This window comes from Trichomonas vaginalis, chromosome V (genome assembly GCF_026262505.1).
Source record: "Trichomonas vaginalis G3 chromosome V, whole genome shotgun sequence".
Classification (NCBI taxonomy): domain Eukaryota; phylum Parabasalia; order Trichomonadida; family Trichomonadidae; genus Trichomonas; species Trichomonas vaginalis.
Genome location: NC_067207.1, coordinates 24422491 through 24434949, shown reverse-complemented (window position 1 = coordinate 24434949; position 12459 = coordinate 24422491). Strand labels below are relative to the sequence as shown.

Sequence of the window (12459 nt, the reverse complement as noted above, 5' to 3'; positions counted from 1 at the left end):
CCAATTTAATACATCCCCACCAGTTCCATCAGGTTCTTCAACCGTTCCTGCAATATTTTCTATACCAACAGTTGCGAAGAAATCGTGTGTATGTCCAACGTCACTTTTCTTGTTTAAGGTTTCTTGTAAGTTTGTAATATTTGCAATGGTATGTGTATGAGTCTTTTTAGAATATTCGTTTTCAGCTCTTGTCACTTCACTTGACATTTTATTGTCAACATATGTTTTGTCTGCTAGTTCAGGATGAGTATGTTCTTTCGTTGCATATGTTGCATCTGCTCTGTCATGTTCTTCTTGAACTTTTTCAATGACATACTCTTTGTCAGCTTTGTTGTCAACATCTGCTTTCAAAAGAAGTTCTTTTATAGGTTTCTCGTTTAAAGTTCCTTTTGTTGGATTTATACAAACAGTATGGTTCTTACTGTCTTGAAACAGAAACTCGTCTGTTAAAGGGTTTAATGTCAGTTTTAAGTTTCCTTCTTTCAATGACTCAGATATCTTAGAATAGTTTGAAAAGTTTGTTGTGTTCTTATTTAGAGCTTGCACAATGAGTTGTCGGTTGTGTTGTATTTCTCTCATAGACGCTGTTTCTTTCGACATTTTTATTCTAGATAAAATATGCTTTCAATAGAAAAAGAAAATTCAAGAGTTGCTACAACTAAACCATTAGATGAACTTTTTACTAATGTCGGTCAAAAGTTTGAGACAGAGACCGTAAAGCATGAAGGCTATCGTTTTGACTACCCATTGAGATGGTTAAGAGACCCATCCGTCACAAAAGCTGTTGGCTTTCGTAGAATGAAGTTCATTTCAGAAGCCATACATGGTTTCCCATTTACGGTCGCTTTTGAAATTCGATACTATAACAAAGAAAAACGTACGTATGAGAAATTTGAACAGGGAAAACTTTTACAAGTGAATTTGCTTGTAAACTTAGAAACAACTCTTCAAGCTTTTCAAGAAAAAATAAACGATATCTATCTCGAATATGCAAAACAGTACAACATTGACGAAGGAGAGTACCATCTCGATATTGTTTATGACAGGAAAAATGCAACTGTTAAAATCAATAGAATAGAAGACCTTGGAGAAGACGTTTATATTTCTACAAAATATAACAACTTGGCATGGTATAGATTTTTGAGGATGTTAAATCAGCCTGCAGAATATCCAGTACACCCGAACTTTTATGAAGTCGAAAACCCTAATGGAACATATGAAAATGTTTTCGACTCAGATGCTATTATAGTTCATGCTTCATTTTCTGGTGCACAAAACTCTTTTTTATGCTTGGCAAATGACTTTTACGAAAAACCTACAAAGCTATACGAACCACCAAGTGGAAGTATTTCAGACTTTCAAGTATGGTTTACTACAGATGGAAGAAAGAGAATAATTCCATTATACCACGCGTTTTACTTAGAACTTAGTTTCATATACAACTACTATCGAACGGTAAAAATATAATTTTAATACGGTTGAGGTGTTGGATTTGGTTGCCAACTAGACTGTGGTGCAGGTTCAGGCTGTTGTATAACAGGAGCTTGTTCTTCTGGTTCAGGGTCTTTAGGTATAATACCAACGAACTGACCTACTCTTTTGCCAATATTTTTGACTCCGTTCCAAATTCCTCTTCCTACGGTTTTTATTCCATTCCATATACCTCTTCCAACATTTCGAAAGAAGTTTCCTATTCTTCCAAAGAAACCCATTTTACTATATGTAAAAATCTAATGTCCACCTAGTCTCTTACGTTTCCTTCTGAGTTCCATTGCATTCTTTAACTGGAGCTCATACATTCTATTTCTCCTCTGGTAGAAAACATACTCTGGGTCAACTCCTGTGTTCGCGTCATCTGCATAGAGTTGTTTATATCCCACTTCAGGGTTTGTATAAAACTCTTTCCATCTCATATTTGCATACCATGGTGGCAAACCTAACGCAGCGTCATTTGACATGGCAGTTTGCATTTGTACATCTGTTGGCACTTGACCATAGTTTGCCATTGCAGTTTGTATTCTAACTTCATTTGGAATATTCTCTGGGTTTGGTTGTCCAGGTTGCTGTGCATTCGCTAAGTTCTGTGCGTCCATTTAATATTAGATAAAAATATCTCTTACGAGTACATATGCTGAACATTTGCAGGCATTGGTTCATCTTCATATTCTCTATATCTTTCTGCCACGTCAAATAAGTAAATGACACAATGGAAAAAACCTAAAACAAGTAGTCCTATTTCAAACCACATTTACTTACCAATAAAATTTCTTTGTTATGACACTTTTTCCGGTTTATAGGACCTCTCTCATATTCTATCTTATCGTATCTAAACTCATAGTCATGTATGTCCTCTAACCATCTCATGACACTTTCCAAACCACTTTTATCGGATGTAAAGTAAAAGCATGGATGGTTATGTAAAACGTCTAAAGTTTCTAAAGAGTCTCTCAAAGTCCAGTCTGCTTGGTATTGAAAATCGTATGTGTTATAGAACGGTGGGTCTACTATAAAGAAAACATTTTCCTTGTCTTTATATTTTTCATACAACTCTGTCCAACGACATCTCACAAACTCTATACCCTCAATATATTTTTCTATGTTCTCTTTGAAAACATTTGTATAGTTAAGATATAAAACTTTTGACATAAGTGTTTCAATGTCATGAACTCTTATAGCACCACTATATAATAGTCTAGCAGATATACTATCCCAGTCAATATACTCTGCCTTTTTCAAAACCTCTCTGACAGTATTTTTCTTATCTAATGGTATACGTTCCATCTTACCTATAGGTATCTTTTAACTCTTTCAATATTTTGTTTGTGTCTGGTATATGTTTGAGACGGTTCATATAGTTGTCGAAGTCATTGCATATAATCTTTGAGTCAGGAAATACAGTATGGCACAAATGAGATATATAGAAACTTCCACCGAACAAATCTACAAATGTTAGACCATTCGGTAGTTTCTTAAGTTCTCTCAATAGAATATCTTTACATTTACTCTTATTTCCAAAGAAGGGTAACGGTGGTTTTGTAAAATTCATTTTATATTTAATAAAAATGTTTTTTCCCTGAAAAGTGACAGATGTTTTATTGTGACTTCTTCGTAAAGACTTTGTTGAGATTTCTTCGTAAATGAGTGTAAATGACCCAAAAATATATTTTAGGTGAAGAGGTGAGATTTCACCTCTTTTTTCACCTCTTTTTTCACCCTCTTGAATTTTCATGAATTTCTTCGTAAAGACTTTGTTAAGACTTCTTCGTAAAGACTTTGTTGAGATTTCTTCGTAAATGAGTGTAAATGACCCAAAAATATATTTTAGGTGAAGAGGTGAGATTTCACCTCTTTTTTCACCTCTTTTTTCACCCTCTTGAATTTTCATGAATTTCTTCGTAAAGACTTTGTTAAGACTTCTTCATCTAATTTCTCATGAACTTTCTTGTCTATGTTTTGTTGAGATTTCTTCGTAAAGACTTTGTTGAGATTTCTTCGTAAATGACCCTAGTAGTATATTTTTGGTGTAAATTTCATGAAAATTCAAGAGGTGAAAAAAGAGGTGAAAAAAGAGGTGAAATCTCACCTCTTCACCTAAAATATATTTTTGGTGTAAAATTCATGAAAATTCAAGAGGGTGAAAAAAGAGGTGAAAAAAGAGGTGAAATCTCACCTCTTCACCTAAAATATATTTTTGTCTGATTTTACGAAGAAGTCTTGACAAAACATTTACGTTCATGTTTGACAAAACATTTACGAAGAAATCTTGACAAAGTCTTTACGATGAAGTCTTGACAAAGTCTTTACGAAGAAATCTCAACAAAGTCTTTACGATGAAATCTCAACAAAGTCTTTACGATGAAATCTTGACAAAGTCTTTACGAAGAAGTCTTGACAAAGTCTTTACGATGAAATCTTGACAAAGTCTTTACGATGAAATCTTGACAAAGTCTTTACGATGAAATTCATGAAAATTCAAGAGGTGAAAAATGAGGTGAAAAAACAGGTGAAATCTCACCTCTTCACCTAAAATATATTTTTATTGAATTCTGTATAATATTCTGAGTAATATGACAGATGTTTATATAACACTTTCTCCGGTTTATAGGACCTCTCTCATATTCTATCTTGTCATATCAAAACTCATAGTCATGTTTGTCCTCTAAGACTTCATTTATACTAAACATCTTCAGGGCTAGAAGGCACGAAGTGCCTGGAAGCCCCACTACCTTTTTTTTTTTTTTTTTTTTTTTTTTTTTTGAACAAATATTGGAAAACAAAAAAGTCGAATGTTTGAAAATGCTTGAAGCAATATATTCAAGTTTGCAACAAGGATCAATAGATTCAAATCTTGTTTATTGTACTTTAAAGGTACTTTTAAAAAAGAAACAATTAATGTAAAAGATTCAAATAATTTTTTATTATTATTTTATTAATTTTTTAAAATAAGGTTAATAAAAAAGTGACACTGGATAGTTTGTCCCACACTCCTTATAATTATTTTGTGTAATAATCATGGAATAAGTAGTCGTAGTGTAGTTGTTGTTATATTTTGAGAGTTAATGTGGAAAAGCAATGAAAAAATTAAAAATTTTAATTTTTCCATCAAATATGCTCAAGATTGCGACGCATTAGTTCTGTTATGATTTCTTTGTAAAATTCATCGCGTTAGAAATAATAAATTCCGAAATATTTTTGTAAAATCTACAATAACGATTTTAAGAAACTTAAAAACTTCCTAAGATCGTAGTTAATAGCCGCATAAGTTAAATTATATACAATTAAATGTAAAATTATTTTGCTTTGCTGAAATCCATTCTTTGGAGTCCTAATTCGTAAATTTTTGGTAAGATAACATTCCAATTGGTCGCAAACCAGTTGATCATTGCAACTTTGCTGCGTTTTGTGTCACGATCTAATTTAATATTAAGATTTTGAGATAAAGCTGAACCTAACATTTGAAGATCTGTGATTTTGAGTTTTTTGCCATATATCTTTTCAAGTTCATTAAGAACTGGAGGCTTATTTTGGGATTCTGGTGGTTTATCTGCAGCTAATGGTATAATTGGAGCATTCTGAAGTGGAATAGTAGCATCACAATCGTCAAATATTGAGTTAAAATATCTTGGCGCGCGATCATATAATTTCATTGCAGTTAATAAGCAATTAAAGTTTGCAACTGCTACTTCTATCCTTGTTGGATCTTGTCGACAATATTCTATGATTTCATTTATATACTTTACGATTCGATTGTGTTGATTACTTTCTGTCATTAAAAAATAAAAAGTGACAATTTAATCTTAAATTTGTTACATGATACATCAATAGGATATAGATAAGAAGCTGTTAAACATAATATTTAACTAAGGGAAACAAAATGCATCAACCATCATATAGTAGAGCCTTTTGGTATGAAAATTCATGTTTTGAATCAATATCAAATATATGAATGCACAAATTCTTGTTATCTCATTTATGTTATATACTTGGTGTATTTTGCCCTGTTAATTCAGTATTAACCAAAGTTAACTGTTTTTGAATATAATATATGCTACGATCAAAGGTTATTATCAATACATTATACCACTATATTCTACATGTCCCGGCAATGAGAAGAATTATCCGTAAATGAAACATAAATTGGAAAATATTTAATTTTTTAGGAACTTTTATCTGCTTTGATGAAAAATATTGGTTAGATTGAAATGATTTTTTATTCTTATAAAAAGAAAATAGATAACCAAAAAAGATTTGATTAAAGTTCGTTTTCTTGTGGAATTTCTGTATAGTACTTGGTTGTCTGGTGTCTGATGAAGAAAACAGCCAACAACGTAACAGCTGCGATTGCAGCAATTGCAGTGAAAATGATTAATCCGAGATAAAATCCTCTGTGGGAGCCTCCTTCTGGAACGTAATCCTTTGCATATGTTGCACCGACCATTTTGATATCTCCAGCGTAAACAATTGGGGATTCGGTTGATTCTCCGTAAACTGAAAGTGAAACTCCTGTAACGTTCTTTTCAACTTTGATAAATCCATCGATTGACATTTTAACTTGGCCATAGGTCATGGAAAGAGGTGTTTCGGCCATGTCAGCTTCGTATTTGATGATTGGATATGGTTGTTCTGTAATATTGCTTTCGTATATTATCTGGGCCTTTGGAATTCCTCCTGGAATAATGCAGGTGGCCTTTGTTGGCTTAAATGTGTAGTTTTGCTTTGTAGAAATTTGAATACTTGGGCAGATGGAAACTGGAACGATGTGCATGCCAAGGTTTGGATTCTTGCCGTTAATTTGGTATTTGAATGTTCCGTAGGAATCAAAGAAGTAGGAAACAATAGGATTTCTTGTACTTGAAGTTATACATTCTTCTTTATGGCTCTTTGAATTTGTTGTGCAGAACTCAACATTCATGTCTTGAATTTGGTTGAAGAAGAAAAGTGTCTTTGGATTTGTTTTGATGCATTTTACTCCGTCAAACGTGCCTTTCTCATTTTTCCTGACAACTGTTTCTGGAGCAGTCTCATTATGAGTGCACGTTAATTTGCTAGCCCCTAATGAAGCAAGAAATGAAATCATCCACAGAAATAAAAGTGACAATCTGACGCACGTCAAATACTTTCAAAATAAATGGCAGATCAGTTAATTTCAGAACATTAAGTTAACTATGAACTTAGAATACCGAATGTAGCTAACGACAAATTTCGGATCAAATTTGTCTTTCTGTTATGATTTATTTCACTCATTTTTTTGATTGAGGGTGAAAGGATGGAAACTGCATCACATTAAGAGTACCCTATTCTATATTAGCGATTGCTCGTTTCCCAAGCTTTTTTACTGTTTATAAAAAGAAAAATCGATTCAAATTTTATTAATTTGGAGGGAATTGTTTAACATATGGTTATAGTTGTTTTGTGGTTTGAAAAAATGTTTGTTGAAAAAGTTCTAATAAAATTTATTCAAATAAAATTCTATTAATTTTTAAGCTTTTGGCTTCTCTATTGGCAAATAAGGCTGAGAAGGTTCCTCCTTAGGTAGTTCACCCTTTTCTCCTTCTTCATTCTCTGGATCATTGTAGTGGCTCTTTCCTGAGTGTTCCTTCATCATAATTTCTCTCTGGACATCGAGTGGGTTTGGAAGAGGTGGCGGTGGTTCGATATCATCCTTGAGAACCTTCCTTCTTGCGCCTCCTGGGAGAATAATTTCTTTAATTCCAAGTTTCTCGAAAAACTCTGATCCTTTGACTGCGATCATAAGGATAGGGTATCCTGGTATGATGTAGTCTTTCTGTGTGAATAAATCATGGAGAGTTGCGTTTGGACTTAACATTACAAATTTCTTGTCTCCTTCGTTAGCTTTGCTTCCCCATCTTGATTGGACAGCGTATGTCTGTACGTATGGTATAATTGCGGGTACTCTGTATCTCTTTTCTGTATCCCAATTTGGATATTGAGCTTCTGGAAGAACTCCTGGGAAAATCATTTCCAAGAGCTTGATGAGAGGTGTCTTTTCATGGAATGCATCGCAGAAATCAACTTGGAGAACTTCTTCGTATGAAATTGCGATTGGCCAAATTGTTTCGTTCTTTTCTTCATCAAATTGGAGTAATAAGTTCCAGTTTCCTTGCCAGGAGTGATGGAATTCACCAATTGCGAAGTTCTCACGTTTAAAGAAACTATCGCAAGCAGTAATTGAAGTAAAGAACTGAGCAACGTGATTAGAGATGTCTCCTCTTTGTTTCTCGCAGTTATCGACGACTTCTTGTAATTGTTTCCTCATAGGATCTGACTCATCTACGATTTCCAAGCCAGCTTTAGCGGCGGAAATGGCTTTATCCCAGTCAGACATGCCTTGGTAGGCATGGGCAGCACGAAGATATGCCTTTCTGTTGAACTTATCGTTCTCAATTGCCCAATTTGCATCTAATGCTGCTCTTTGGAACTGACCAAGGCCAAGGGAGACTGTAGCTCTGTTTGAGAATAGTACTGATTTGAGTTTGTTGTCTGTAATTTTCTCTTCAAGTGCTCTTGACCACCAATTAGCTGCTGTAAACCATCCTTGCTTGCCTGAACGGAAGCAATTGTTACCAATTTCTTTGAAGTTGGCTGCTATTGAGTCTGGTGTTTCACCATCATAAGTAACGTGTTGAAACGCACCTAAATATCTATCATTTTCGACATCTTTTGGAAGATCGGTACGAAATAGTGGATGGTTTCTCCAGTCTTCACTCTTGAATACAGAATCGACACCACTTAAGGCCGCCTGGTGAATAAGGTCGTATGTGGCTTCGACTTCTCGATCATCCATGATTTTTATTGTCTTCTGAAATTTCTAAAATCTTGTAAATTGGTCATAAATCCAAGAAAAATTTGACACTATGTCAAAATTCTTGTGTCTATTCAATTTTTAAAGTTCAAGAAAAAACGGAAGATTCAGACGACGAACCTGATATTTATTATGAGTATATGAACCATGATACAGGAACAATCAATCACGATCCAACACCTCCGAATTCTTTCAAAAATAAAGAAATACCAAAATCAAATCATTCTTCTTCTTCGGATGATGACGTAGTTTTAATTGATGTTAAAAGCAAAATTGATATTGAGCGTAATTCTCCACCAACTATCCCAGATACGATTCTTCTTGATGATAATGTCGAGCAATTATCATATGGATCAGATAACGAACCACCTCCAATACCGAATACACCTCCACAGCCATCGCAAGTGAATTTTTCTCTTCCGCATGGTAATGACTCTTCAGATAATGCAGAATTAGAAGAAGACGAAGAAATTTTCAATGAAAACGAAGAGCATGTTACTATCCACCATGAGGATAATAGAAGTGTTACAGAACAAATGAATGAAAAACTTAGATTATTACGTGAAAAATATTTAAGGGATGTACAAGATATACTTCAAGAATATGGATGTACCACCCATCAAGATGTTCAAGATCCACCAATATTTGAATCTATGACTGATAAAGACCTTGAAAATGAATTAAAGAAATATGGATTTCGATTCACCACAAGATCATCGGCTATTTCAAAGTTAATAAGGATATGGGAAGCATTAAATAAGAAGAGCTCAGCCAGAAATCAAATACTCGGACCTATTGACTTTATTAGATTAAAGAGTCAATATTATGAGGATATTTTAGTCTACAATCCGATACCATTAATGTCATTATTCAGAGAGATGACAAATGGAGGCGTAAAAATAACACTTTCAAAACTTAAAGAAATTTTAGAGCGTGAAGGTGTTGCTTTTGCAGAAGATGCTTCTGCATAGAATAATTATTCTATGTTGTGCGTATTTTGTTTTGTTATTATAAATAATAGAGATTTTGAAAAGATTTTCATTGCTATTGATTCTGTCTGTAAAGCAAATTAATCTGTTTTTGATAATTGGAAAAATATTAAGTTATCTGGTAATAATTCCCATATTAATATTAAATTTTGGTTTTATCATGAAATTTAATGAGATTACTATTGTTTGTAGATGATATCCTTCCTGAATTAAGGATTGAGATATTGTTTATGGACAAAATTATTGAAAAATAAAAAATAATTTTTGGATTTGAAGACAAATATAGATTTAGGCAACTTAGAACTTCATAAGGTGGACACGGTCTCCCTTCTTGATTGTGAATGGGGCCTTAAGGTACTCGACCATTTCTGGGACCTTAGCAGCAGCAGCCTCAACCTGAGCTTCTGTAGCGTTGGCAGCAACCTCGATTGATGTAGATGTTGCGATTAAGTAGTCTTGAGAAATTTCGTTGACTGGGACAACTGGGCCAGCAACCTTAACAATACCAGCTCCCTGGTCAGCAACAACAACAGCGCGCTTGCCCTGGTGTTCACCACCAACAAAGATAACGACTGTACCAACCTTGAGGGATTGGCGTGTTTCGACGGCCTTAGCAGCGCATGTTGGCTTGACAAGTGGGTCAACTTCAGCAGCAACAGCTGGGCGTGTGAAGGAAATACGTGGGATACCTCTCCATGTTGGTCTCTTGATATTCTTCTTAGTGATTGGAGCAATGAAAGAAGCTCAGACATTTCGAAAGGCCAACGATCACATTTTCAAAGAAGTCGCCCTATTAAAATTTTCCTAAATTTATTATTAGAAATAGAGTTCTTATTACGTTTATAATATATTTTTATTGACTTTAGCACATTTGGTCGTATACGTAACAAAAATCAATCAGATTTTTTCTCATAATGCGTTGGAGAGCTAGAATATTCTTCATTATAGAGATTATTATGCATCTGTGCGGTATAATAAAGTTCAAAATTCCAATATTAAAAAAAAAATCGATTTCAATTGATGTCATCCAATAACTTTGAATGAGAAATGGTGCTGCATTTGAGTAGTTATATCGATACATTTGTAAAAAGAAAGAATCAAGTTAAAGATAAAGACAGTTTATCATAACAAAAACAAAATCCGCAATAAAAATGTCAATTATATGCTTGCCTGAAATTAGTAAGTATTACTGACAGGAGTGCTTCAGCAGCTCCTGGAACTTGAGAATCGATTTTTACTAAAAGTTGAGAAATTTGTGCGAGATTTCCGATGCATGAATTGTTTTCACTATCTTCCATTAGTTTTCTGATTGCTTCTGCAAAAATATTATTTGCAGTCGGCCTTTGCGTGTCCGACATTTTTCACTGAAAAAACTTTTTGAGAAAAATCAGGATTTCATATGATAATTAGCATATTTAATAGCAAAACTATCTTGTACTATCAAATGTTATTACATTTTACTTATAAAATTCTAATTATATCGTTTCAGATATGATTCAAGCTTGATTTCGATCATATTTAATATATCTATTGATAACAATATAAATACATTGAACTATCTTGTTCTCCTCTAGGCCGGGTCCAGAATATATGTTGATAATAAGAATAATGAGAACATTTTCATTGATAAATTAAGTGAAAACATGCAATATTTCTAGAATTGGATCACATTCACAGAATTGTGCAAATCAAATATAAAGAAATGAACTTATATAGTTATCTTTATTCATATAATGCAGCAAGCAATTATTTGCCAAATAATTTTTGACATTTGTAAACTTTGTCTTTTTGCCAATTTTTGAATATAAAATTTTCAACGTACGATTTTATACGAGAAAATTAAACAAGATTTTAAATGAAATCCTCTAGAAGGAACAGCAGAAGCTCTAATTCACAACCGGGAATCAACTGGGACTTTGTTGACTCGTTTGATGTCGAAGAGTTGACTTCTGGTGCCGATAAAAACAGTCAATTAAAATGTTTTATTAAAGGATTCCGCAAATTTCAAATAACAAATAATTACTCGGAATACAGACAGGAATTAATGCCTAAATTCCTTCGATTGTGTCAGCTTTCATGTAATGCTCTCATTGAAATGCAAGTGGCCAATAAAGAAGAGATTCAAACACTCAAAGATCAATATAATTCATTACAAACTACATATGATAAGGCTCGTTTGTTGATTAATAAAATTAAAAACGATGTTGATAGATGTCCTATTTGCAGAAAGATGTTTAAATCAGCAGAAACCTTACAAAATCATATTCAAGAAAAGCATCCACAGCAATTACACCATTGGAATTGTTTGATCAATAATCATGAACATATTTCAACAAATGTAGAAGGAATTACAAACAGATTATCATCTATTAGCAATAGTATTCCTGATAAAGCTGAGAAAAACAATGTCATTCTTCCCGTTGATGAAGATAGTATTCATTTGAACGTAAATGATCTAGATGAAACAGAAAAACCTCCATCGCCTGAAATTAGAAAGATTATTAAAGTGGAACCTGATACTCCTACTAGGCCACCGCCAAGAAAGAAAGTAAGATTTTATGAAAATAGTGAAATAGAAGAAGATAGTAAGATTGAAACCATACCTAATAAAAATGTTCAGCAAATGCTTGAGGATGATGAACTCGAATCCACATCTAAAGAAAAAGTCAAAAAGAAAATTAAAAAATCAAAGAAAACTTCTCCAACAAAGGAAGAAAAACCGCCTGAACCGATTCCTATCAGAGAACCTGATTCACCACCGCCAGAACCTGTTGAAGAAGATAGTGGCGTTACTTTCATAGGTGATGAAGATGATATTTCATTCTTCAAGAGCAGAGACTCTGATGATGATGTAGAGGAACCGAAAGAAACTCCTCAAATTGCTACAAAACCAGAAGAAGACGGTTTACTTCAAACTACGTTCCCGCTGTTTGAAAAACTTGAATTCTTTGATAACAACCCTGAAAGTTCTTATCTTGAAAATGGAAATAAGGTTGATGAAGCTTCATTTGTTGATGAAGAACCTCCACTTCGATTTTAATTTTTGTTTTGATTGCAAATAGATGTTTTACTTATCATGTTGTACTCTTTGCTTAATTTTATTGCATTATACTAAATATTTGTTTTGTCCTTTATTATAATTCAAGA

The 12459-nt window shown here is 33.4% G+C and overlaps 8 protein-coding genes and 1 pseudogene across 9 annotated transcripts, besides 2 other annotated features; 3 read left to right on the top strand and 6 right to left on the bottom strand.

Moving 5' to 3' along the window:
• Positions 1-4257: part of a mobile genetic element that runs on past the window's edge.
• Positions 619-1467, top strand: TVAGG3_0394930 (uncharacterized protein; the record flags this gene model as incomplete). Its single annotated transcript, XM_051232429.1, has 1 exon — positions 619-1467. One exon carries the CDS (start codon positions 619-621, stop codon positions 1465-1467), a length of 849 nt encoding a protein of 282 aa, XP_051102159.1.
• TVAGG3_0394920 (serine threonine-protein phosphatase family) lies at positions 1470-1712 on the bottom strand (the record flags this gene model as incomplete). Its single annotated transcript, XM_051232428.1, has 1 exon — positions 1470-1712. One exon carries the CDS (start codon positions 1710-1712, stop codon positions 1470-1472), a length of 243 nt encoding a protein of 80 aa, XP_051102158.1.
• On the bottom strand, positions 1754-2093 carry TVAGG3_0394910 (uncharacterized protein; the record flags this gene model as incomplete). The annotated part of the gene is made up of 1 exon (XM_051232427.1): positions 1754-2093. A coding segment is annotated over one exon (340 nt), but the record flags the coding sequence as incomplete, so codon positions are not given.
• Positions 4257-4487: a mobile genetic element.
• A 303-nt stretch (positions 4488-4790) lies between these two features.
• Positions 4791-5270, bottom strand: TVAGG3_0394880 (uncharacterized protein; the record flags this gene model as incomplete). Its single annotated transcript, XM_001324037.1, has 1 exon — positions 4791-5270. One exon carries the CDS (start codon positions 5268-5270, stop codon positions 4791-4793), a length of 480 nt encoding a protein of 159 aa, XP_001324072.1.
• Positions 5271-5663: 393 nt separating this feature from the next.
• TVAGG3_0394870 (uncharacterized protein) lies at positions 5664-6579 on the bottom strand (the record flags this gene model as incomplete). Its single annotated transcript, XM_001324036.2, has 1 exon — positions 5753-6577. One exon carries the CDS (start codon positions 6575-6577, stop codon positions 5753-5755), a length of 825 nt encoding a protein of 274 aa, XP_001324071.1.
• A 60-nt stretch (positions 6580-6639) lies between these two features.
• Positions 6640-8340, bottom strand: TVAGG3_0394860 (heat shock protein binding; the record flags this gene model as incomplete). Its single annotated transcript, XM_001324035.2, has 1 exon — positions 6980-8305. The coding sequence occupies one exon, from the start codon at positions 8303-8305 to the stop codon at positions 6980-6982; it is 1326 nt and encodes a 441-aa protein (XP_001324070.1).
• Positions 8341-8403: 63 nt separating this feature from the next.
• On the top strand, positions 8404-9436 carry TVAGG3_0394850 (Slx4 endonuclease family; the record flags this gene model as incomplete). The annotated part of the gene is made up of 1 exon (XM_001324034.1): positions 8464-9294. The coding sequence occupies one exon, from the start codon at positions 8464-8466 to the stop codon at positions 9292-9294; it is 831 nt and encodes a 276-aa protein (XP_001324069.1).
• A 71-nt stretch (positions 9437-9507) lies between these two features.
• Positions 9508-10676, bottom strand: TVAGG3_0394840 (annotated as a pseudogene). Its single transcript has one exon — positions 9610-10670. A coding segment is annotated over exon 1 (1061 nt).
• Positions 10677-11136: 460 nt separating this feature from the next.
• Positions 11137-12439, top strand: TVAGG3_0394830 (zinc finger, C2H2-type family protein; the record flags this gene model as incomplete). The annotated part of the gene is made up of 1 exon (XM_001324032.1): positions 11168-12352. One exon carries the CDS (start codon positions 11168-11170, stop codon positions 12350-12352), a length of 1185 nt encoding a protein of 394 aa, XP_001324067.1.
• Between the last annotated feature and the right edge of the window lie 20 nt (positions 12440-12459).